Below are 21,648 nucleotides of genomic sequence, written 5' to 3' on the forward strand. Positions count from 1 at the left end.
GATCCTTGAACAACTCAGAGGGATTAGGAGTGCTGACCACTGTGCAGTCAAAAATTCATGGATAACATTATATACGGCCCTGCATATCCGAAGTCCCACTGATTCAACCAACTGCAGAATGTGCAGTACTGTGGTACATAGCTATTGAAAAAAATCTGTGTATCAGTGGACCATCACAGTTCAACCCCTTGTTATTCGAGGGTCAACTCTACTTTTAATTTGCATTTCTCCTATTATGAGTGAGATTAAGCATCTTTTTCTGGGTTTAAAGGCCATTTGTACTTCATTTTCTGTGATCTATGGATTCATATCCTGCTAAGTCACTGGAATATTTTTTTAATTGTCTTCTAATTGTTGCTTGAGCTTCCCAGGTGATGCAAATGGTAAAGAACCCTCCTGCCAATACAGGAGACAAAGAGACATGGATTTGATCCCTGGATTGGGAAGATATCGTGGAGGAGGACATGGCAACCCACTCCAGTATTCTTGCCTGGAGAATCCCACGGACCAATGAGCCTGGCAGGTTATAAGGTTGCAAAGAATTGGTCATGCCTAACGCAACTTAGCACACATGCATGCAGGCATTGTTCATACTATGGAGATATTTTATCCATGACATGAGTTTACCTTTGTCTCCAGTTCCATTTGTTTATTCTTTGTATTTGTGGGTTTTATGCCAGGAGAAAATTTAGGATGTTTGCATCAACAAAATATCCAACTTATGGGCAAATGCTGGGCTGTGCCCCTTGGGATCACCTCATGCAGACTTCACATGGCCCTCTCTGAGACTGACAGTGCCTCTGTCCTCACTCTGTCTCCCTTCTGCTCATTCTCAGTATACCACAGTGACCCTCACACTGTGAGAGTTGTCAGTGGCCTAGAAACTCACTCTTTGCATTCTTCTCTGCTGAAGCCATCCCGGAAGTGAAAGAAAAATACTCTGGCTAAGTCCCATGCAGCACTTCCTGCCACAAGCCTGCTCTGGCTCCTGCTGCAGTGAGGACACAACTCATATCTCTTCCCTCTCCACCCACAAAGCCCACAAAGGCCCCACTGATGCCAACAAACAAGTCTCAGTACAATTTCCCCTGCCACCCTGTCCTCAGGAACACTGTGACCTTACCCAGCTTCTCAGTCTTTGCCTGGGCTGTTCTTCTGCCAGGACTCTCCACGCCTCCGGATCACTGGTTAATCCTACTTGTCCTTGGGTTTCAGTATATCAAAGTCACTTCCTCCAGGAAACCCTCCCAGACTTGATGTCTCTCCTAGAAGCCTGGCACCGAGGGCCACTGAAACCCTGACTGGATACTAATTTATTTTCATCTTCCCTCTTGGCTCCACCAGGCAGAGACTGGATCTGCGCTGTACCCTGCTGTGTGTCCCCAATGCCCTATACACCAGATGTGCCCAGTAAGTGTCTGTGGGTGACTCAGTTGAAGTCAACAAAATATGTACCAAAACCACTTTTGTGCCACAGCTTGAGATGGGATTACAGAGATGAAAATGAAGTGCTGGTTACTCAGTCGTGTCTGACTCTTTGGGACAGTAGCCCACCAGGCTCCTCTTCCCGTGGAATTCTCCAGGCAAGAATACTGGAGTGGTTCTCCAGATCTTCCAGATCCAGGGATCAAACCCTGGTCTCCTGTATGCAGGGAGATTCTTTACCATCCGAGCCACCAGGGGAGCACAGAGATGAAAATGTACTCTAAAATTTACTCCATATCCTTCAATAAAAAATAAATTAATTTAAAAAAATAAAATGTATCCCAAAGCTCTACTTTCTGGGGTTTGTATCCTACTAAGAGCACTGCCCTGGCCTCCTGCCTCCTCCACACATGACAGCCTCAGGTGTGTTAAAAAACCCCAATCAGACCTGGCTCTGTGAGCTGACTCCTGCTGGCTGCCAAACCATCCCCCTCCCTCCCCACTGCATCCAGTCAAGCCCTCTGAGCCTTAAATAGCTCTACTCACTCTCACCTCTGGGTCTCTGCCCCTGCGATGTTCACCAGGAGTCGTCTTTGTCTTGCTTCACATCCTGCTTGATCCATCATGTCCTTTACACAGAACGCGCCCCCGCCTGTCCCCCAAGCTCCCCGCCCTTCATCCCCGCCCTTCAGCCTCAGCCTGTGCCTGTCCCATCATCTTGGTTTTCTTGGTTATCCATGATTAATTGCCTCCCTGCCAGACCAGACAGTGAGGTGACCCAGTCTGTCTGGTTTTCACAGATTATAGGGCTGGGGTTGGGGCATGGAGCACAAAAAGGGACCGCCATACCTTCCAGGGTCTCATTGGAAAAATACTGTAAAGGAGAACTTCACTTTTGTTTGGGGCAACTTTCCTGCCTCCTTCCTGGACAGATCCAGACCAGTTCCCTTCCTTAGGTGTGAAATCAGTTCCTCTGGGTGCCCACCCTCTCCTCCCCCCGACACACGCCACAAATGGGTAAACTGAGGCCGGAGGAAGCCAGAGGGTTGCCAGCGCCCCACGGAGGCTGAGTCCCGGAGCCTGCTGAGACCCCTCGGGGTGCCCTGGGCCCTTCTCTCCGCTGTCACTGCCCCCCTGAGGTCCAGGGTCTTCAGCAGCCTGAGGAGCACGGCTGTGGCAGAGGCTTCCGGGACTTTCTGCCCCTCCCCGGCCCCGGCCCCCACAGGGCCATGACTTTCGGTAAGTGACAGCCGCTCAGGAAGCCGAGGGGCCCACACAGGAAGGAGCGAGTGGGACTTTCCTCCGGCTGCTGCCCGGCTCTGCCCTCCCGTCGCTGGCCCAGGGCGGTCACCTCCAGGTAAGAGCTGATGGAGCCCCTTGGCTCGGGTCGGAGGTGGGGGTGGGGGGAGACTGTGCGGACGGCCGCCGCGGGGACAAAGGCAAGTGTGCCTTCTAGGTCTCAGAGAAAAGCCTTCTGACATAAGCTGGGACAGCTGGCGGTGCGGCCTCCGGCAAAGCGCTTCCCCCCTGGGCTTCAACTTCGTCCGGAGCACGAGGCCTCGAATTCCCAGCTTCCCGGACCTGAAGGAGTCCTTGCGCATGCGCCCAGAGCTCCAAGCTCTGGGGCTGCACTTCGCGACTCCTATGCCCCAGGTTCCGAGGCCCGAGCACGGTGACCAACCAACCTTCCCTCCTGGGCATGTGGGACTTTTGATGTTAAAACAGGGACGTTTCTCTGGGCGCCAAATAGACTTCCTATTTTTACTTTCGATATTTAAAAAATCATGTTTTAAAGATTTATTTTAAACAAAAGACACTGCTTTGTGATTCTGTTTACGTAAAGGTGCAAAGATCAGGGCGACTGTTAGAAATAAGGTTTTGGGCATCTCTGTGAGAAGTGACAGAGTAGGGTGGGGTGGGGAAAGTTCCAATTCCTGGTCTGGGAGCTGGTAACACTGGAGTGTCCCTAGGGGAAAGTTCTCTCTTCCCTATGTCCTACGTCCCTGATGGTAAGCCTCAAACCACTGTCCTAAGGGACCTTCCCGTCTGGTTTGGCTGACATTTGTCAAGTGCTTGCTGAGCATGTCACCAAGGGTTTGTATCATCTAGTGGGGATTAAATGTGTTGATTGGAGAAGGCAATGGCACCCCACTCCAGTACTCTTGCCTGGAAAATCCCATGGATGGCGGAGCCTGGTGGGCTGCAGTCTGTGGGGTCGCACAGAGTCGGACACAACTGAAACGCCTTAGCGGCAGCAGCGAATATATTAATGAGCTTTCCTGGTGACTCAGAAGGTAAAGAATCTGCCTACAATGCAGGAGAACTCGGTTCAATCCCTGGGTTCGGAGGATTCCCCTGGAGAAGGGAATGGCTACCCACTCCAGTATTTTTGCTGGAGAATTCCATGGACTGAGGAGCCTGGTGGGCTACAGTCCATGGGGTGGTGAGAGTCAGACACAACTGAGGGGCCAATACTCTAACTTTTAAACATGTTGACAGGTCGGGCTGGAGTCAGTAAACTACCTCGCTGAAGCAGGTGGGAGTCAGCACATTTCATAGCTGAGAAAACTCTGTCCCAACTGTGGGAGCCCTGCTGGAATCACAAGGCCAGGATATGGTGGGGCTGGGATTTGAACCCACAGCCTGAGGTTTTCACCGATCCCCAGTCCCAGGCTTATATTCCGAGTGTGTTAAAATCTCATTAACACTCTCCACCCACTCCCACTATTATTGTGAAACATAGTTTTTGTTGTTGTTTGTTTTTTGTTTTACATTTTTTGGCCACATCCAGCGGCATGTGGAATCTTAGTTCTCCCACTAGGGATCAAACACACATCCCCTGCATTGGAAGCGCAGTCTTCACCGCTGGACTGCCAGGGAAGTCCCTGGAACATAGTTTTTTACCAATATTCTCTTTGTATCTTCTTCATTTGGGTCAATTTAAGTAGATCTTCTTTGTCTTCCTCCTTTTCCTCATGGCATGTGAAACCCAATTCCTTCCTCTACTCAGCCCAGGGTCCTGAGCTCTGGGTCCACCAGGGTGAGAGAGAGCTGGAAGGTGACTGGTGTAGAACTCCTGGAAATAATGTGGGTGGTTTCTTCCTGGACCTAACCCAGGGAGGACTTCCTATTCTGGGGAACTAATGGAACAGAGATGCAGGGATCAGCGGAGACAGAGGCAGAGATCTCTGTTGATTGACTCTGATGATGACTGAGTCTGATGTCTGGATCAGCCCCCAAGGCATGCACTAGGTGAAGTCGCTCCATTGTGTCCGACTCTATGTGACCCCATGGACCAGGCTTCTCCGTCCATGGGCTCTTCCAGGCAAGAGTACTGGGGTGGGTTGCCATTCCAGCTGCAAAAGCTTCTTTCCCCGGCCTCAGAAGTGCTAGAATCCTCCAGCTTCACAAGGAGGGATGGTCACTTCTATTTCCTTAAACACCTGTGTGCACAGGCCAATGGGCTTCATAGGTGGCGTCGGCCAGTGCAGGAGCTGCAGGAGTCCTGAGTTCAATCCACATGCCAGGAATATCCCCTGGAGGAGGGAATCGCAACCCACTCCAGTATTCTTGCCTGAAGAATCCCATGGACAGAAGAGCCTGGAGGGCTACATGGGGTCGCAAAGAATCAGTCACAACTGAGCATGCACACTTGCCCAGGCCAATAACTATCTGCTTGCTGATTAGCAAATCCCTATATCTGTGATTGATTGATTAATCATGCCTGTCTGGAGAAGGGACTGGAGAGTGGGTATATGTGGAGACTGGAGGTTGACTAGAGATGTTTGCCCTGGGCACCCAGAGTCTGAAGTGTGAGTTTACACAAATTTGTGTGAATGTCTTCCAGCTTCCCAGCACAGCCCTCACCGGGGGTGGTATGGCTCCTCACCCACCTTGCACACTCAGCTCCCTCTCTCTGCCTCTGCCCATATCTGTCCTTCTCTTTCTGTCCCTCTCTCCTCCTTATTTCTCTGGTTTCATCCCTACCTCACTCAGTTGTATTTCTTTCACCCACCCCACCCCTACCTCAGAAGGTCTGCAAACTTGTCCTGTGATCGCAGCTGAGGGGCTACCTTTTTCTGTGTTCAGGCAGGCTGCACTCATGGCACCTCCAAGTGAGGAGACACCCCTGATTTCTCAGCGCTCCTGCAGCCTCTCCTCTTCAGAGGCTGGTGCCCTGCACGTGCTGCTGCCCCCTCGGGGCCCTGGACCCCCACAGTGCCTGTCCTTCTCCTTTGGGGACCACTCAGCTGAAGACCTGTGTGTTTGCGCTGCTAAGGCCAGTGGTAAGTGCGTCCCAAGAAGGCTTGGTCAGAAGGAGGGTTAGGGTTGTGTGGAACACAGATTGGGAGCTGGAATAGCTGTCAAGCAGAGTCAGCATTGGATCTGGGGCTTTGAGGGATGAGTAGGAGTTTGGTAAGGGAGGAGGGTGCACAGGGCATTCTATGCCTGTGCATAGACTCAGAGGCATGATAGTCTATTAGAAGAAACAGATGGTCATCCCTCGAGGTAAACTGTTAAGTGGAAAGAGATACCCTGGAGAGAGAGGCAGGGAGCCCTGAGAAGCAGGCTGAGTCCATGGCAGGGGTGGGACATGATGTCAGAGCTGAAGGTGAGAAAGCGCCTGTAGGGCTGCATGAGAATAACTTGGCAGGCCTGCAGGGGACAGATGGGGAGATTTGAGAGGGAACTGATGCGAGTGTCCCCTCAGGCATCCTGCCCGTGTACCACTCCCTCTTTGCTCTGGCTTTGGAAGACCTGTCCTGCTGGTTCCCCCCGAGCCACATCTTCTCCGTGGAGGACACGGGTACCCAGGTCCTTGTCTACAGACTCCGGTAGGAAGGGTCTCCCCTCCGCCCCCACAAATGTGGGTTAAATGATACCAGGAGGGCATGCCTTTTGCTGAGGGCTTGGGAAATGGGAGTTTAAAACCACAGAAACCCTTGGATCATCATCTCCCTGCACCTCCTGGTGGGTGCCTCAAGGAGGGCATGAGCATTGCTCATTTCACATATGAGAAGACTAATGTCAGAGAGGGTGGTCCACTTGTCCAACATCACACAGCAAGTCAAGGGTATAACCTGGGTTCTGTGAGGTCTTGGCACAGTCCCCCCCTCATCATATCCCCTACTCCAGAGTTCTCCCCTCCCCCACAGCTTTTATTTTCCCAACTGGTTTGGACTAGAGAAGTGCCACCGATTTGGGCTACGAAAGGACTTGACCAGTGCCATCTTGGATCTGCCAGTCCTGGAGCACCTCTTTGCTCAGGTAGGTGTCTGCGTGGGGATCAGCTCAGGGGTGGGGGTACATAGGGCAATGTCAGGGCTCGTTTGGGCAGCTTTGGCTGATTCTCCTGTGAGTAGGGCTGAGTGAGGAGGTGGGAATGAATTGGGCGGTATGAAGAGTGAGGGGCTAGCTGGGTGGGCGGGGCTCAGAGTGGCAGCCCCAGGGTGGAGGTCGGCCCAGGGTTGGGGGTCTATTGACCACATCAGGGCTCATGATCGGGCTGTGACTGGCTCCTAGCACCGCCATGACCTGGTGAGCGGCCGCCTCTCGGTAGGCCTCAGCCTAAAGGAACAGGGTGAGTGCCTCAGCTTGGCTGTTCTGGACCTGGCCCGGATGGCCCTCGAGCAGGCTCAGCGGCCCGAGGAGTTGCTGAAGACAGTCAGGTGAGGGCTTCCAGGCTGTGGCGCCCAGCCTCTACCTGGGAGCGAACCAGCATGGCTCCACCAGGGCGTCACGAGTCCGGCGCCCCACCTCCAAGCCTACACTGTGTTCCTGGGACCCACCCCCTCCCCTTGAACCCAGACCCCCTGAGACTCCATAGCCAGACCTCAGGCAGCTAAAAGGACTATGTGGGTCCCTGTCTGTCCCATGGAGGCCCTCCCTACCCCCATGCCTGTCCCTGGGCGTGTTTCTGTGTATGTTGTGTGACCCCCCTACTGAGGCCACACTCCAGCCCCGCACCTAGGGGTTGGGTTGATGTGCCGCCTCGGTCCTCCGGGGCGGACACCCCGCCCCACACTGAGGGCCCCATTCGGCCCACTTGCAGCTACAAGGTCTGCCTGCCCCCTGGCCTGCGCGACCTCATCCAGGGCCTGAGCTTCGTGACTCGGAGGCGCATCCGAAGGACGGTGCGCCGGGCCTTGCGCCGCGTGGCGGCCTGCCAGGCTGACAGGCACTCGCTCATGGTCAAGTACATCATGGACCTCGAGCGGCTGGATCCAGACCGGGCCGCCGAGACCTTCCGCGTGGGTCTCCCCGGCGCTGCTGGTGGGCAGGATACGCCGGGGCTGCTCCGTGTGGCTGGCGGCACTGGCATCGCCTGGAGCCCAGGAGAACACGAGGTGCGGGGCGTGGGGGGGCGCTGAGCGGGGGCCAAGGGGAGGGCAGGGTCGTGGGCGGGGATTGGGGGCGGGGCCGAGGGAGAGGCGGGACAGCGAGGGGGTTCGGGGAGGAGGGGCGAGTGAGGTGTGGGTGGGGCTGAGCGAGGAAGCGGGAAGGAAAAGGGCGGTGCGTAGAGGGAGGGGCTAGTGGGTGTGCGGGGCTCGGAATGGGGCTAGCTGCAGGTGGAGCGAAGAGGCAGGCCTGGGGCTGGGCGAGGCTCCCGGCTGGACTGAGACACCGGGAGAGAAAGGGGAGTTAAGTGAGGGCGGGACCTGGGGCGGGGTGGGGGACCGGCCGAGGGAAGGACTCGGGGTTTGACAGAGGTGAGGGGGCGGATATTTGGGATGAGCAGGGGAGGGAGTTGAGAGGGATGGTGTGGACAGAAGGAGGCAGGGCTTGGTGGGGGCTTGACTGGAGAGGGATGGGACTCGGTGAGGCTGGGAGGAGCGGGCCTCATGAGTATGGACTGGTGGGGTCCAGGCTTCCAAAAAGGACTAGGTGCGCGGAGGGGGCGGGACCCCCAGCTTCAGCCCTCCCGCATCTTCACAGGTCCTCCAGCCCTTCTGCGACTTTCCAGAAATCGTGGATATCAGCATCAAGCAGGCGCCGTGCATTGGCCCGGCTGCGGAGCATCGCCTGGTCACCATCACCAGGACAGACAATCAGATCCTGGTGGGTGCTGGAACCCCCTCCCTTCCTACCTTCTCCGTCCCTGACGGCGGGGACGCGGGATTGTCACCCTCGGACCGCGGCGGGCCCTGACACCGGTCCTCACAGGAGGCCGAGTTCCCGGGGCTTCCCGCAGCGTTGTCCTTCGTGGCGCTCGTGGATGGCTACTTCCGGCTGACCACGGACTCGCGGCACTACTTCTGCAAGGAGGTGGCGCCGCCGCGGCTGCTGGAGGAGGTGGCTGAGCAGTGCCACGGCCCCATCACGTAAGGACTCACTGGGGACCAAGTCTCTGGCACTCCCCTTCTCGGTGCGTCCGTGTCCTTGCCTCTCAGGAGCCCTTCAACAGCACCAGGTGCAAAGCTGGCGCTCAGTGAGTCTGCAGTCTCATTTCTGCAGCCGCTTCCCTCCCTTTGGCTCCTTGAGGCCCCAGAACCATTTCCTAGGGATGCTGGAGGTGCCCAGGTGTGGGGCTTCGCCTGTGGCTTCCTCTTTAATCCCCTAGGCAGAAGCCCAGCTTTCGGCTCATTTTACACATGGGAGGGAGTGAGGGAATGTTACCTTGTGAGGTTCCCAGGGCTTCGGAGAGACCAAGATTAGAGCTCAGATTTAGTTTGGTTTCTCTGCCTCCATCTGTTTCTCACCATCTTCGACTCTCAATTCTCTTCCACCTTTCCCCACAGCCTGGATTTTGCCATCAACAAACTCAAGACTGGGGGCTCGCTTCCCGGCTCCTACGTCCTCCGCCGCAGTCCCCAGGATTTCGACAGCTACCTCCTAACTGTTTGTGTCCTGGTCAGTCTGCCTGCAGGGGCCAGGAGGGCAAGGAGGGCTTCCTGGAGGAGATGATATTTGAGCTGAGAACTGAAATATGAGTCAGCATGGCTTCCTGAAGTAGGGGAGGGAAAAGGCATTCCCAGTGGAGGGAACAGAATATGCAAAGACTTGGAGATTTGAGGGAAGAGTGCCTGCCGCCCACTTCCACTCAGAGACCACTCACTCCTCTTTGCAGACCCCCCTGGGCCCAGATTATAAGGGCTGCCTCATCCGGTGCGACGCCACAGGAACCTTCTCCCTGGCTGGCCTTGGCCGTCCCCACAGCAGTCTTCGTGAGCTCCTGGCAGCCTGTTGGAATGGTGGGTTGCACGTGGATGGGGTTGAGCTGTACCTCACCTTCTGCTGCAACCCCAGACCTAAAGGTGAGCCTGCCTTCTCTCCCAAGCTGAGTAGGCAATCTGGGACCCTGCCTTTCTGTGATCTGTTCCAGCTCTTGAGTGGCAAGTGACAAAGACTGCTGGTCAAAGTAGTCTAGGAGGGAAAAAAGGTGATCTAGGGCTTGTGGGATAGAGGCTGCTTCCAGGGATGGCTGAATCCAGGCACAGCTGGATCTGAGTGATGTCACAAGCACTTAGCCTCTGTTCATCTCTTGCCTCTTGCTCTGGGTGAATTTTGCTCTCAGACAGACCCCTGGGATGGGACAGCTTTCAGGTGTGAGTTCTCCAGATTTTCCCAGAATCCCTAATAGGACTTGAGACCAGGCTGCCCACAGCATGACCTGCTCATTTATACCACCTACAGAGTTCCTTCCATCTTGTTCTCACTCTCCCTCCCCTCACTGGGACTTCCTGGAGTTTCCTTTCAAATAAACCGTGTGCCCTGGAACCCTCATCTTAGACTTGGCTTCTGCAGAAGACCCCATGCTGAGACAGTTTAGTATTTGTCACTCAGTTGTGTCTGGCTCTTTGTGACTCCACGGACTGTAGCCCACCAGGCTTCTCTGTCCATTCTCCAGGCAAGAATACCAGAATGGGTTGCCATTCCCTTCTCCAGGGGATCTTCCTGACCCAGCGATCAAACCCGGATCTCCCTCATTGCAGGCAGATTCTTTATCATCTGAGCCACCAAGGACGTCCCCACACTGAGACAGGGCGTGAGCAATCCTTTGAGGACCTTTCACCTTTGACCTCTAGTTTTCTTCCTCTTTCCACTCCCCATAGAAAAGTCCAATCTGATTGTGGTCCGGAGAGGTTGCAACCCACCCACATCATCCCCTGTTCAGCCCCAATTCCAATGCCAGCTGAGTCAGATGACGTTTCACAAGATCCCTGCTGACAGCCTGCAGTGGGTAAGGGGCCCCAGGAAATGGGGGAAACAAACTTCAGTTGGGATCCAGAGACCAGGTCTGCATCTGTCTCTGCTGTGTGGCCTCAGTCGTGTGATATAATCTCTTTGTGCCTCTGTTTCATCATCTGTAAAATTGATCCATTACCTATGCCTTGCTTGGGCCATAGCTAAGGGACAGGATCCCATGGGAGCCCTGTTACTGGCCTTTCATGTTGCCTCTTCACTCTCCAGCATGAGAACCTAGGTCACGGGTCCTTCACCAAGATTTATCGGGGCTGTCACCATGAGATTGTGGATGGGGAGGCCAGAGAGACAGAGGTGCTACTCAAAGTGATGGATGCCAAGCACAAGAATTGCATGGAGGTGAGCAGGGTGGGACCAGACCTTCTGGGTTAGGGCCTAGCTGGAGAGGGGGTTGTGGATTCAGAGAAATTTAAAAACACACAGGGTCAGACTTCCCTGGTGGTCCAGTGGTTAAGGCTCCATGCTCCCATAGCAGCAGGTGCAGGTTCAATCTCTGATTGGGGAAGCAAAAAAAAAAAAAAAAAAAAAAAAACAAAACCTAGAAAAGAAACCCAAAACCAAAACAAAGAGAACACACACAGGGCCTTAAAATAGCAGATATGTAGCCACAGCATCTCCATGAAATATAGAAGGGTGAGGAATTTAGATGCAAACAGGTGGAGTATACTAGACAGAGGGAACAGCCAGTGCAAAAGGCCTGAGGCAGGGCCAAGTCTGGCATGTTTAAGGAATAGCAAGGAGAACAGTGGGTCAGAGAGGAATGAGGAAAGGAGAAGAAAGAATGATGTGGGTGGAGGTATCTTCAGGGGCTGGACAACAAAGAGGAAGCTTTGAGCCAGAAGGTGAGTGACTCAAGGTAGACTACAGTGGGGACTTCCTGCCTCCATCAAAAAAATCATGATACGGAGTGCTGTGTATATTAATGGTGGACTCCAAGGCCAAAGGAAGCTGGCGGTCAGGTCTCCTGAGGCATGTTTGTGAGCAGCAAGTTTGGGGTTCTTTGGTCTGACCCAGGAGTGGAAGAAACCCACACATGTTCTCTCCATTCTTTCCTCCCCAGTCATTCCTGGAAGCAGCGAGCTTGATGAGCCAAGTGTCATACCAGCATCTCATATTGCTCCGTGGCGTGTGCATGGCTGGAGACAGTGAGAGACACTCCCCATCTCTGCCCTGCCTCACTGAGCCCACCTATGGCAGCAATAGCAGTACACACTTAGAGCCTACCCTGGCTGGGGTTCCATTCCACCAGGGTCTATCATCCTGTACTCATGTCCCTCCATCATCACTCTTTGACTAAGCAACTCCAGGCTCCCACCAATACTTAAGCCCCCAGAATTATCTCAAGTCAGGCAGACATGGATTCTGATCTATTGTGTACCATCTCTGCAGCTTTGCAAGGTTCATGCTGCCTCTGCAAGCCTTGTCTCCATCAGCTTAGCTCAGCAGCTGTTTACTGGGAGCCCAACACGTGCCAGGAGCTTGGTGCATAGCATAGAACATGGCAGGCTGAGCAGGATGATAAACGATTGTGTGTGGTGGGGCAGCACAGGTCATTGTGGTTGATCAGAGGCTGCTAACCTCTGGAGGTCAAGCAGTGATTCTGAGTAGGTAAGGATACATTCTAAGCTGAAAAGGCAAGAATAAATAGACATTAGGGAAGTGAAAGAAGAGGGGTGTTCCAGTCAGAATCACAGACCTTGCAAAGGGTTGGGAGTGAGTCATGGAGAGAACTCGACACCTTCCAGGCATTAGAGGCAAGTGGTTCTGAGATGGGAAGTGGGGAAGCAGAGAGGTGAGTTGGTTAAGAATGGAGGAATAGGGGAGGGAAAAGTCAGAGCTGAGAGTTCAAGCAACCCTTGAAGCTGGGGTTGGGGACAGAGCCTGTTGAATACAATCCAGTCCTACCTCCCAACCCTGCCCCTTCCTACTTCCACAGGTATCATGGTTCAGGAATTTGTACGCCTGGGAGCGCTGGACACATATCTACGCAAGTGTGGCCACCTAGTGCCAGCCAGCTGGAAGCTACAGGTGATCAAACAGCTGGCCTATGCCCTCAACTACCTGGTGAGTGCTCCTCTGCCTGCTCCATCCTCCTTTCACAGAGTGGACGGGGCTTTGAGAGTGGGCTCTGTCATATGGATAGCAGTTTGGCAAGGGTGGAGGGCAAGTGGAGGGCATTTGAGACTGAGGGAACAGCATACATACAGGCTCAGAGGTGTAAGAGCAGGAGACAGCTGATCATTCATGGAAGTTGAGGGGACTGGTGAGCAACGAGGCTGGCCCCGGGGGGAGGCTTCCCCAGAAGAAAGAACAGTAAAATTGGGGTCTTGGAGATTGAGTAGAAGTTCATTAAGAAAAAAAAAAAGGAAGGAAAGCATGTCAGGCTGAGAGAAAAGCCTGGGCAAAGGCTGCAGCTTAGAAGATGTGTTGCTTGTCCAGGGGCGTATCAGGTCTGTTCTCCTGGCAGGAGACCAGAGTGGGGATGTGGGAGAGAGAAGCCCATGGGAAGAGTGGCCAAGAGTTGGATTTCAAGGGGGTCTTGAGTGCCAGCCTGAAGGGAGTAAGAAGCCATGGGATGAAGGAGCAGTGTTCAAGAAGAGGAGGGACACAGGAGGTGTGCTGCCAGTAGTCTAGGAAAGATGTTGAAGTATGGCCTGAGCAGTACGGGGTGGGCTTTGAAGGATGTGTAGGAGTTCACCAACCAGCATGTTCATTCCCCCCACCCCAACCCCCGGCACGTCCCGGTGCTTGGACCGCTTAGGAAGACAAAGGTCTCCCTCATGGCAATGTGTCAGCCCGGAAGGTGCTCTTGGCTCGTGAGGGGACTGACGGGAACCTGCCTTTCATCAAGCTGAGCGACCCGGGTGTCAGCCCCACTGTGCTAAGCCTGGAGAGTAAGTGCTGAGGGGTGAAGGAGGGAGGGACCTAGTGGGGCAAGAAAGTGGATCCCTGATCCCATCCTTGCCTCCTGCACCAGTGCTCACTGACAGGATCCCCTGGGTGGCCCCTGAATGTCTCCAGGAGGCCCGAACACTTGGCTTGGAAGCTGACAAGTGGGGCTTTGGAGCCACGGTCTGGGAGGTGTTCAGTGGTGTCACAGTGCCAATCAGCGCCCTGGAGCCTGCCAAGGTCAGAGCGCCAGCATTGGCTTCGAGAGCTCTCATCTGATGGAAGGGCAGAATGAAGTCCAGCTTGGGGAGGATGGGTGGGTCTCGGGGGTACCTCTGAGGGCTCACTGGGGGTAACCAACCCTTCATCCTGCCTTTAGAAGCTCCAGTTTTACCAGGAACGGCATCAATTGCCTGCCCCCAAGTGGATGGAGCTGGCCCTGCTGATCCAACAGTGCATGGCCTATGAGCCAGGCCAGAGGCCTTCTTTCCGCGCTGTCATCCGTGACCTGAACAGCCTCATCACTTCAGGTGCCCACTGGGGCCAGGCAGGGTGGGCAGGACGGGGATGTCATATTGGACCCCATAGAAGAGTGAGATTTGTATGTGGAGCCTGCCCTGCGTGCCAGACAAGGTTGGACTGATCGATGACCTACAGTCAGTATGAGCTTCAACAGCTGTTGTAACAGACAAGCCCTTCAGTTCAAGGTCACACATGATGGATGTGTAGTTCTCATTCAGTGGGTGTGTCCAAGTCAGCAAGAAACTCTCTCTTTGTGGTTCCACCCATCCCATGACCTGAGGCCCCTATTGGATTCTCTGCAAACAGGAGAGAGAGTATAGACGGTCCCACTCTAGGTTTTCACGGGCCAGGCCTAAATGAGCTTCCAGTACGTCTCTCTCCCCTATCACCCCATGGCAGTGAAGTCTGGGAAATGCCTTTCTGTCTGTGTGCAGCATGTACACTGCATAAGAGGGCTGCCTTTGCCAAGAAGCACCTTTTCCCAGCCCTACAAAGTACCTCTTGGCTTGCAGTGGCTCTGCCATAATGCACAGAGAGGGTGAGCATGCAGATGGAGGTCACACAGCAAGTTAGCTTAGGAGCGGGGGCCCAGGGCCCAGTACATTGCTCACTCACTGCCTCTGCCCCCCAGATTATGAGCTCCTCTCAGACCCCACACCTGGCACCCTGGCGCCCCGTGATGGGCTCTGGAATGGCACCCAGCTCTATGCATGCCAGGACCCTACCATCTTTGAGGAGAGACACCTCAAGTACATCTCACAGCTGGGCAAGGTGAGGTGGGTTAGGCTGGGGTGGGTGGGGTAGCACTCATGCATGTGGACACCAGCGCCATTGTCCCCCAGGGCAACTTCGGCAGCGTGGAGCTGTGCCGCTATGACCCGCTGGGCGACAACACAGGGGCCCTGGTGGCCGTGAAGCAGCTGCAGCACAGCGGGCCAGAACAGCAGAGGGATTTCCAGCGGGAGATCCAGATCCTCAAAGCCCTCCACAGCGACTTCATCGTCAAGTACCGGGGTGTCAGCTATGGCCCAGGTGAACTGCTCTGCAAATTACACGCCCTCATCCTGCACGACCACTTCAGGTGGTCTCAGAACGCCAGCAGGCGCGCTACTGACTGATCTTGTTTATCCAGATCTGCCTTGTTGGTTTAGTTGCTCAGTCTTGTCCGACTCATTTGTGACCCCCCTCCTGGACTGTAGCCCCCCAGGCTCCTCTGTCCGTGGGATTCTCCAGGCAAGAATACCGGAGTGGGTTGCCATTTCCTACTCCAGGGGATCTTCCCCATCCAGGGATCGAACCGGTATCTCCTGCAAGTCTCCTGCATTGCAGGCTGATTCTTTACGGCGGAGCCACCGGGGAAGCCTAAGACTACCTTGGCATCGTCAGTTTCCCCACCTGAAAAAAACGGGTCGTTATGAGGTTAAAAAGAATTAATGTATATTATAGAAAGTACTCAAATTGACTAGCGATACGTGTCACTGTTGCTGTTCCCATTTTATAGAAAGCAATACTGAAGCCCGGAGGGGACACACGGTCCCACTCTGATCGGGGAAGAAGAATGGGGAGAGGGAGGAGACGAAGTTAGGCGCCGTGGTGACCCCTCCCTGCCTCCCCCGCCACTCCTAGGCCGCCAGAGCCTGCGGTTGGTCATGGAGTATCTGCCCAGCGGCTGCTTGCGCGACTTCCTGCAGCGGCACCGCACCCGCCTGGACGCTGGCCGCCTGCTCCTCTACGCCTCCCAGATCTGCAAGGTGCGGGGCGGAGGAGGGCGGGGCGACCGTGGACCTGCCGCGTCCACAGAGCTGGCTCGATGGGCAGGGTCTGCATGGATTCGCCAGGAAGGCTGAGGGTGGAAGTTTGGGGTCTAGGTCAGGCTGGAAATGCGGTTGGGTTAGGGCTAAGGTCGGGGACTTCTCTTGTGGCTCAAACGGTAAAGAATCTGCCTGCAGTGCGGGAGACCTGGGTTCCATCCCTGGGTCGGGAAGATCCCCTGGAGGAGGGCATGGCCACCCACTCCAGTATTCTTGCCTGGAGAATCCCATGGACAGAGGAGCCTGGTAGGCTACAGTCCATGGGGTCGCAAAGAGTCGGACACGACTGAGCGACTAACACTTCTAGTAGGTCCAAACCAATAAGAAGGTGAAGACTGGAGTGCAAGATGGGTCAGGGGTAGGGTTAGGCTTGGGATCTGGGTTGGGGCTGCTGTAGGATTCCAGGTCAGACTTGGGGCTCCTACGGAGTCATCCTGGGGGTTCGCACCCCATGCCCGCCCGTAGGGCATGGAATACCTGGGCTCCTGCCGCTGCGTGCACCGCGACCTGGCGGCCCGGAACATCCTGGTGGAGAGCGAGACGCACGTCAAGATCGCCGACTTCGGCCTCGCCAAGCTGCTGCCTCTCGACAAAGACTACTACGTGGTCCGCGAGCCAGGCCAGAGCCCCATCTTCTGGTAGGGACCTCCTCCCAGCCCCACCCTCCCTCCGCACTACCCGGGCCGCTCCGCCTCGGGGGCGTTTCTGTTCCGCCCTGCCTCCCGCGGGGCTGGGCCTGCTGTGGCCACGCCCCCGTAGCCCTGGCTCCTCCCCGATCACGCGCCTTCTCTTGCTCTGGCCCCGCCCCGGCCCCGCCCCGGCACCCCACAGCCTTGGAGCATCCTCCCACCCCACAGCCAGGGAAGCTGAGGCCTCAGAACTGGCTGGGGCTGGCTTTCTCATAGCCACCTACCGGGACCAGCCACCACAGTCCAGGGCTGCTCCCTTTCCTGCCCTCTGCCTTGCTGTCGCGTCCCAAGACCGCCCTGGCCCCCTCCAGGTACGCCCCCGAGTCCCTCTCGGACAACATCTTCTCGCGCCAGTCGGATGTCTGGAGCTTCGGGGTGGTCCTGTACGAGCTCTTCACCTACAGTGACAAGAACTGTAGCCCCTCAGCCGTGAGTCGGCACCCCTCAGTTCCCCAAACCCTCTTCCCTCTCAGGCCAACCCCTGTCCTCTATGCTGAGGGTCACCCGGTCCCAGCCTTGGGTGCTCCAGCAGGACCTCTTTTCACTGTGACTGATACCTCCCGCCCCTCCCCTCCAGTCACAGGCAGCTGCCTTCCGCATCCGTCACAGACAACTCCTCCTCCCCGTTAGGAGGGCCCCCTTCCCTCACCACGGGTGGGTGCTCCCCTTCCTCCCTTCACTGTGGCTGACCCCCACGATAAAGGGCGCCCCCCCCCCCCCCCCCGCCGGCTCCATGCCGGTTGACTCCTCCCCCACCTCGGGCCCTCTCCCTTGGCTCCAGGAGTTCCTGCGGATGATGGGATGTGAGAGAGATGTTCCAGCCCTCTGCCGCCTCCTGGAGCTGCTGGCCGAGGGCCAGAGGCTGCCTGCACCTCCTGCCTGTCCTAGTGAGGTGAGCTCTGGAGGATCTGCCTCAGTTTCCCACTTTGTAGATTCACCGCGGTGTCTTGAGCAAGCCTGCTGATCCCTCTGAATTACTCTCCACCCAAGATATCTCTTGGTTGAGAGTAGGGATCAGGGAGTGAGGCTGAAGGGGATTTCTGGCCTCTGCTTTGCTGCTCTCTCACTGTATGGTAAAGCATAAACACTTTCCGAGCCTCAATTTACCTGTCTCCGAAATGGGAATAACTATGCCTTATAGGGTGGGGGAAGACCAGTTTGCTAACACGTCTTCAGTGCTCATCTTGGAGCCTAGCATACAGTCAGTGCTCAATAAATGATTCTTACCGTTTCTCATCAGAGCTTTTGTGGAAGTGTCTGGCATGTGGTTGGTCATTCACAAATTAATTTGCTCAGGCCACAGACATTTATTGAGCTCTGACTGTGCGCTGGGCTTTGTGCTGGGTGCTGGGGACCCAGTGGAGGACAGAACAGATAATACCCCTCCTCCTTGTAACCACCAGAAGCTAACAAGAACATTCTGGTGGTGACCAATGTCTAGAAAGAGATGAGGGAGGTATAGTCCGGAGCAGCTTCCTAGAGGGGGTGGTGCCTGAGGGAGGAAGGGAGAGAGCATTTTCAGTGGAGCACACAGCAGCGGCAAAGGCCCTGAGGTGGAAACGAGTTTGGTGTATTTGAAAAATGAGATGGGGGCAGATGTGGCTGCATGGAACACGAGAGGAGGTGATGGAGGGGGTGGTAGAGGGAGGGAGACGGGAGGGGATGAAATTTTTTTCTAAGACCCATAGGGAGCCATGGGAGGCTTTGGAGCAAGAGCGGGATGGAGTCTAGTTTATATTTTAAAACTGTGAACAGGAGTCATGTCCTTTCTGCCACTCCCATGTGACCCTGTTGTCTCTTTTCCACCCCTCAGGTTCATGAGCTCATGAAGCTGTGCTGGGCCCCTAACCCTCAAGACCGGCCATCCTTCAGTGCCCTGGGCCCCCAGCTGGATGCACTGTGGAGTGGAACCCGGGGATAGTGTCCAGAGGCATGAGACTCTCACCTTCCCTGCTTGTCTAGAGGGAGAACACCACTCTCTGTCATTTTTCATATCTCCTGCACACAGACCTCTAGGCTCTGGTCTCCATGAACTTGCCGTGTGACCTTGAGCAGGAACCTGCTCCTTTCTGGTCCTCTTGCTTCACAGAGACCCCTCATAGGGTGCCTGACATTGCACATGGGGGAGCAACCCTGGTTGGAAGGGCAACAGGGCTTTTTGAACTTGGAAAGATTCAAGACAGATGTCATGATGGGGTCTAATGAGCTCCGTCCACTCCCCAGAATCAAGGGACCACATTTAAGGACCTTTCATCTTCCCAACCTCTCACGGTCTAGCCTGCAGCTTCATGTTCTCATTTTCGGAGGAGCCATTATGTAGCTTTAAATATGTCATCTCACAAGTGCTCGGGCCTGGTGCACTGGGAAGACCCAGAGGAATCGGGTGGAGAGGGAGGTGGGAAAGGGGATCGGGATGGGGAATACGTGTAACTCTATGGCTGATTCATGTCAATGTATGACAAAACCCACTGAAATGTTGTGAAGTAATTAGCCTCCAACTAATAAAAAAAAATTAAAAAAAAATATGTCATCTCAGGCTTCTAGTCCTGTCTCCCTCTTTAACTGGAGGAAGCCAAGGACAAGAGCAACTGTCCAGGCTGAAAAATCCACTCTTTGAAGGGGAGCCTGTGTGACTGGAACTGTGTAAGAGACCAGGAGAGGCTGAGGTCCCCAGGCTCTGAACCTGAGTGTTCCAGGGCTTCTGTAAACTAGGGCCCTTTCTCTCTGGACCAGAGGATCATATAGTGGACAATGGAGCCTAACAGGAGCTTTTCATCAATTGAAGGGTGGAAAGGCATCTTTGGCAGAGGAAACGGCATGGCGAGAGGAAGAGGCTCGGAGTACAGGGGTTAAGAGCACGGGCTGTTGGAGCCCACAGCTCTGCCACTTACTTGCTGTGTGATGGTGGGCGAGCTGCTTCCTTTCTCTGGCTTCAGTTCCATCCTCTGTCTAGGCAATAGTGTTGGCCCTTGGTACAGAGTCAACTTCTGGAAGCTTGTGGGAAGGCATCTAGTGCAGGCTCCACCCCCACCACTCCTTCATACCTGCCTGCAAGCTTTTTCTGCCACTTTTGCCTCCCTGGAAAACTCTTATTCATCTCTCAAAGCCCCAGCTATCACCTCCTTGCAGCCTTCCCTGGGATTCTCCCACTACTCCCATTCAGCCCTATACTTCCAGCTCTAGGGCTGGGGGGCGTCTATATCCAGCTCTGTCTCCTCTGACCTGAAGGCTCCTTAGGGAGCTGGGCTGGGGTGGGCACAAAGAGGACTCTGGGAGTGTTCATTGAATGAATAAAGAAATTCAGTGGGAAGGATGGTTTGTTGCTGGACTTGGGCAATGGGAATTCTTGGGGATGTGTGAGCCAGGGAGAAATGTGATCAGAGTTGGGGGCTAGAGACCCCCTGGGGGCCACAGTGGGAGCCTCAGGACATGCTGGGGGAGGAGGGACAGGAGGGTGAGGCCCTCAAGGACAGAAGCCCTCCCCTGTACCCCAGCTGCTGGCCTTGGCTCTGTCCTGGGGAGCTGATTACAGGCTCTTGGGGGTGGAGGGAACAGGCTGCTCTGGGGGAGATCAGAGGGCAAGGCCCTATTGGGAGGGTTAGGCTATGGAGATAGGTCCAACATTACTGGGGGCCACGGCAGCCCTCTGCTCCTCAGGACTAATGGAAAGATTTGGAGAGTGACGGAGACAGAGACACAGGAAGAGACTCGGAGAAGGACCAGGGAGCTTGGGAGAGACAGACAGAGATCTCTGTACCTACTGTCATAGTCTGCTTTGATAAAAAGTGGTAGGGGGCTGCAACACACGGTTTTCAGCTCAGGGTCTCCCTTGCACTGGATTGAGTAACCTCTGTGCCTTAATTTCCCTCCTCGGTTAAACTGACACCCAATAGAGGCCTCCAGCCCCTGTCCAACCCAAGGAGACCCTGATGTGGAGGCAGAACCAACAAACACTCCCAGCCTCTTGTGACCTTGGGCAAGTACGGGATCCCCTCTCTGAGCCTCAGTTTCCTTATTTGTACAGTAATAAGGATAACAAGATTCTGAATGTCTTTGGTCTCAGTTGGTTGTATGCTCACCAGCACCATCCCAGGGAATTATTATATCTAAGTTTATTTCTTCTCTTTAAAGTAGTTAAAAAAAAAAACTCTTCAATGGTCCCCCTGGGAAAGATACACCCAGGAAGACAGACCATGGCCATTTTGTGTGGCTCTCAGGCTGTCAGTGGGTTTCCCAGGTGATGCTAGTGGTAAAGAACCTGCTTGCCAATGCAGAAGATATAAGAGACATGGGTTCCATCCCTGGGTCAGGAAGATCCCTTGGAGAAGGGCATGGCAACCCACTCCAGTATTCATGCCTGAAGAATCCGGGCTATGGTCCATGGGGTCACAAAGAGTTGGTCATGACTGAAGCGACTTAGCATGCACACACACAGCCTGTCAATAATCAATGTGGTGGTTGGTCTGGCCCTGGGAGTTATTACGATTGCAAGAGCCTTTCAGCAATAACCATCAGGAAAGTTTGGAAAAATCAAGATTTATTACTTATAAATCACACGGCACACCTGGAAATGACCCAGCACACCTGGGGCCAGGTTCTTGCAGAAAAAGCAGCGTTGGCCTGGGTTCCTGCTTTCACTGGGGTCAAGCATGGGAGCCTAAAGCTTCGTGGGCTCACTCTTACTGATGAATTTAACAAGGGTTGGAGTTTAAAGCATAAGAAGAGAAGAACAAAAACAAAAACAAAGCTAAAAAGTCCAAGTGGCCCCAATGGAAAGAGACTGAAATCAGTCAAGATGTCTAAAACAAACGTGGAAAAAAATAAATGAAACAAACGTGGGAAGGGGTGGTCCTGCTGTTTAGTCATATTTATCAGGGAGCCACGGTTGAAGCTGATGCCTGAGCAATCCAAGGATGTCAGGAACTCACATCATAAAAATGAGAAAACTCAACTATCAGAGGTTCCACTAGGCTTGCCCTGACCCCGCCCTTGACCTCCCTGAGCCATCGTCCTTTGGGAAGGCTGTGTCCCTTTCCAAGGCTCCCAGCTGGGGCAGGCTGGGTGCCTATAAGGGGGATCCCCGCTGGGGCCTGGTGCCGCTCACCGCC

General features: G+C 54.6%; 1 protein-coding gene across 2 annotated transcripts; it reads left to right on the top strand.

Moving 5' to 3' along the window:
* Positions 1 to 2,720: 2,720 nt before the first annotated feature.
* Positions 2,721 to 18,907, top strand: JAK3 (Janus kinase 3). 2 transcript variants are annotated; one of them, XR_010662495.1, is made up of 25 exons: positions 2,721 to 2,782; positions 5,515 to 5,711; positions 6,137 to 6,260; positions 6,582 to 6,693; positions 6,949 to 7,094; positions 7,478 to 7,772; positions 8,362 to 8,484; positions 8,590 to 8,747; positions 9,165 to 9,276; positions 9,494 to 9,680; positions 10,479 to 10,606; positions 10,837 to 10,968; positions 11,690 to 11,774; positions 12,566 to 12,693; positions 13,391 to 13,523; positions 13,607 to 13,758; positions 13,898 to 14,048; positions 14,672 to 14,811; positions 14,883 to 15,072; positions 15,667 to 15,791; positions 16,317 to 16,489; positions 16,852 to 16,969; positions 17,118 to 17,194; positions 17,322 to 17,432; positions 18,354 to 18,907. XR_010662495.1 is itself a non-coding variant. In XM_065931631.1 (24 exons), the coding sequence occupies exons 2-24, from the start codon at positions 5,528 to 5,530 to the stop codon at positions 18,459 to 18,461; spliced, it is 3,315 nt and encodes a 1,104-aa protein (XP_065787703.1). In that variant the 5' UTR covers positions 2,721 to 2,782; positions 5,515 to 5,527; the 3' UTR covers positions 18,462 to 18,907. The 2 variants fall into 2 exon arrangements, 1 of the variants encoding a protein (XP_065787703.1); XM_065931631.1 differs by lacking the exon at positions 17,118 to 17,194.
* Positions 18,908 to 21,648: the final 2,741 nt, after the last annotated feature.

This window comes from Muntiacus reevesi, chromosome 1 (genome assembly GCF_963930625.1).
Source record: "Muntiacus reevesi chromosome 1, mMunRee1.1, whole genome shotgun sequence".
In the NCBI taxonomy this organism is placed as follows: domain Eukaryota; kingdom Metazoa; phylum Chordata; class Mammalia; order Artiodactyla; family Cervidae; genus Muntiacus; species Muntiacus reevesi.

Bases quoted from the DNA above. Each gene is read 5' to 3' on its own strand.
- JAK3 (XM_065931631.1), top strand. From the start codon at position 5,528: ATGGCACCTCCAAGTGAGGAGACACCCCTGATTTCTCAGCGCTCCTGC. The intron at 7,773-8,361 runs GTGCGGGGCGTG...GCATCTTCACAG, and splicing joins GGAGCCCAGGAGAACACGAG to GTCCTCCAGCCCTTCTGCGA. The intron at 8,748-9,164 runs GTAAGGACTCAC...CTTTCCCCACAG, and splicing joins CAGTGCCACGGCCCCATCAC to CCTGGATTTTGCCATCAACA.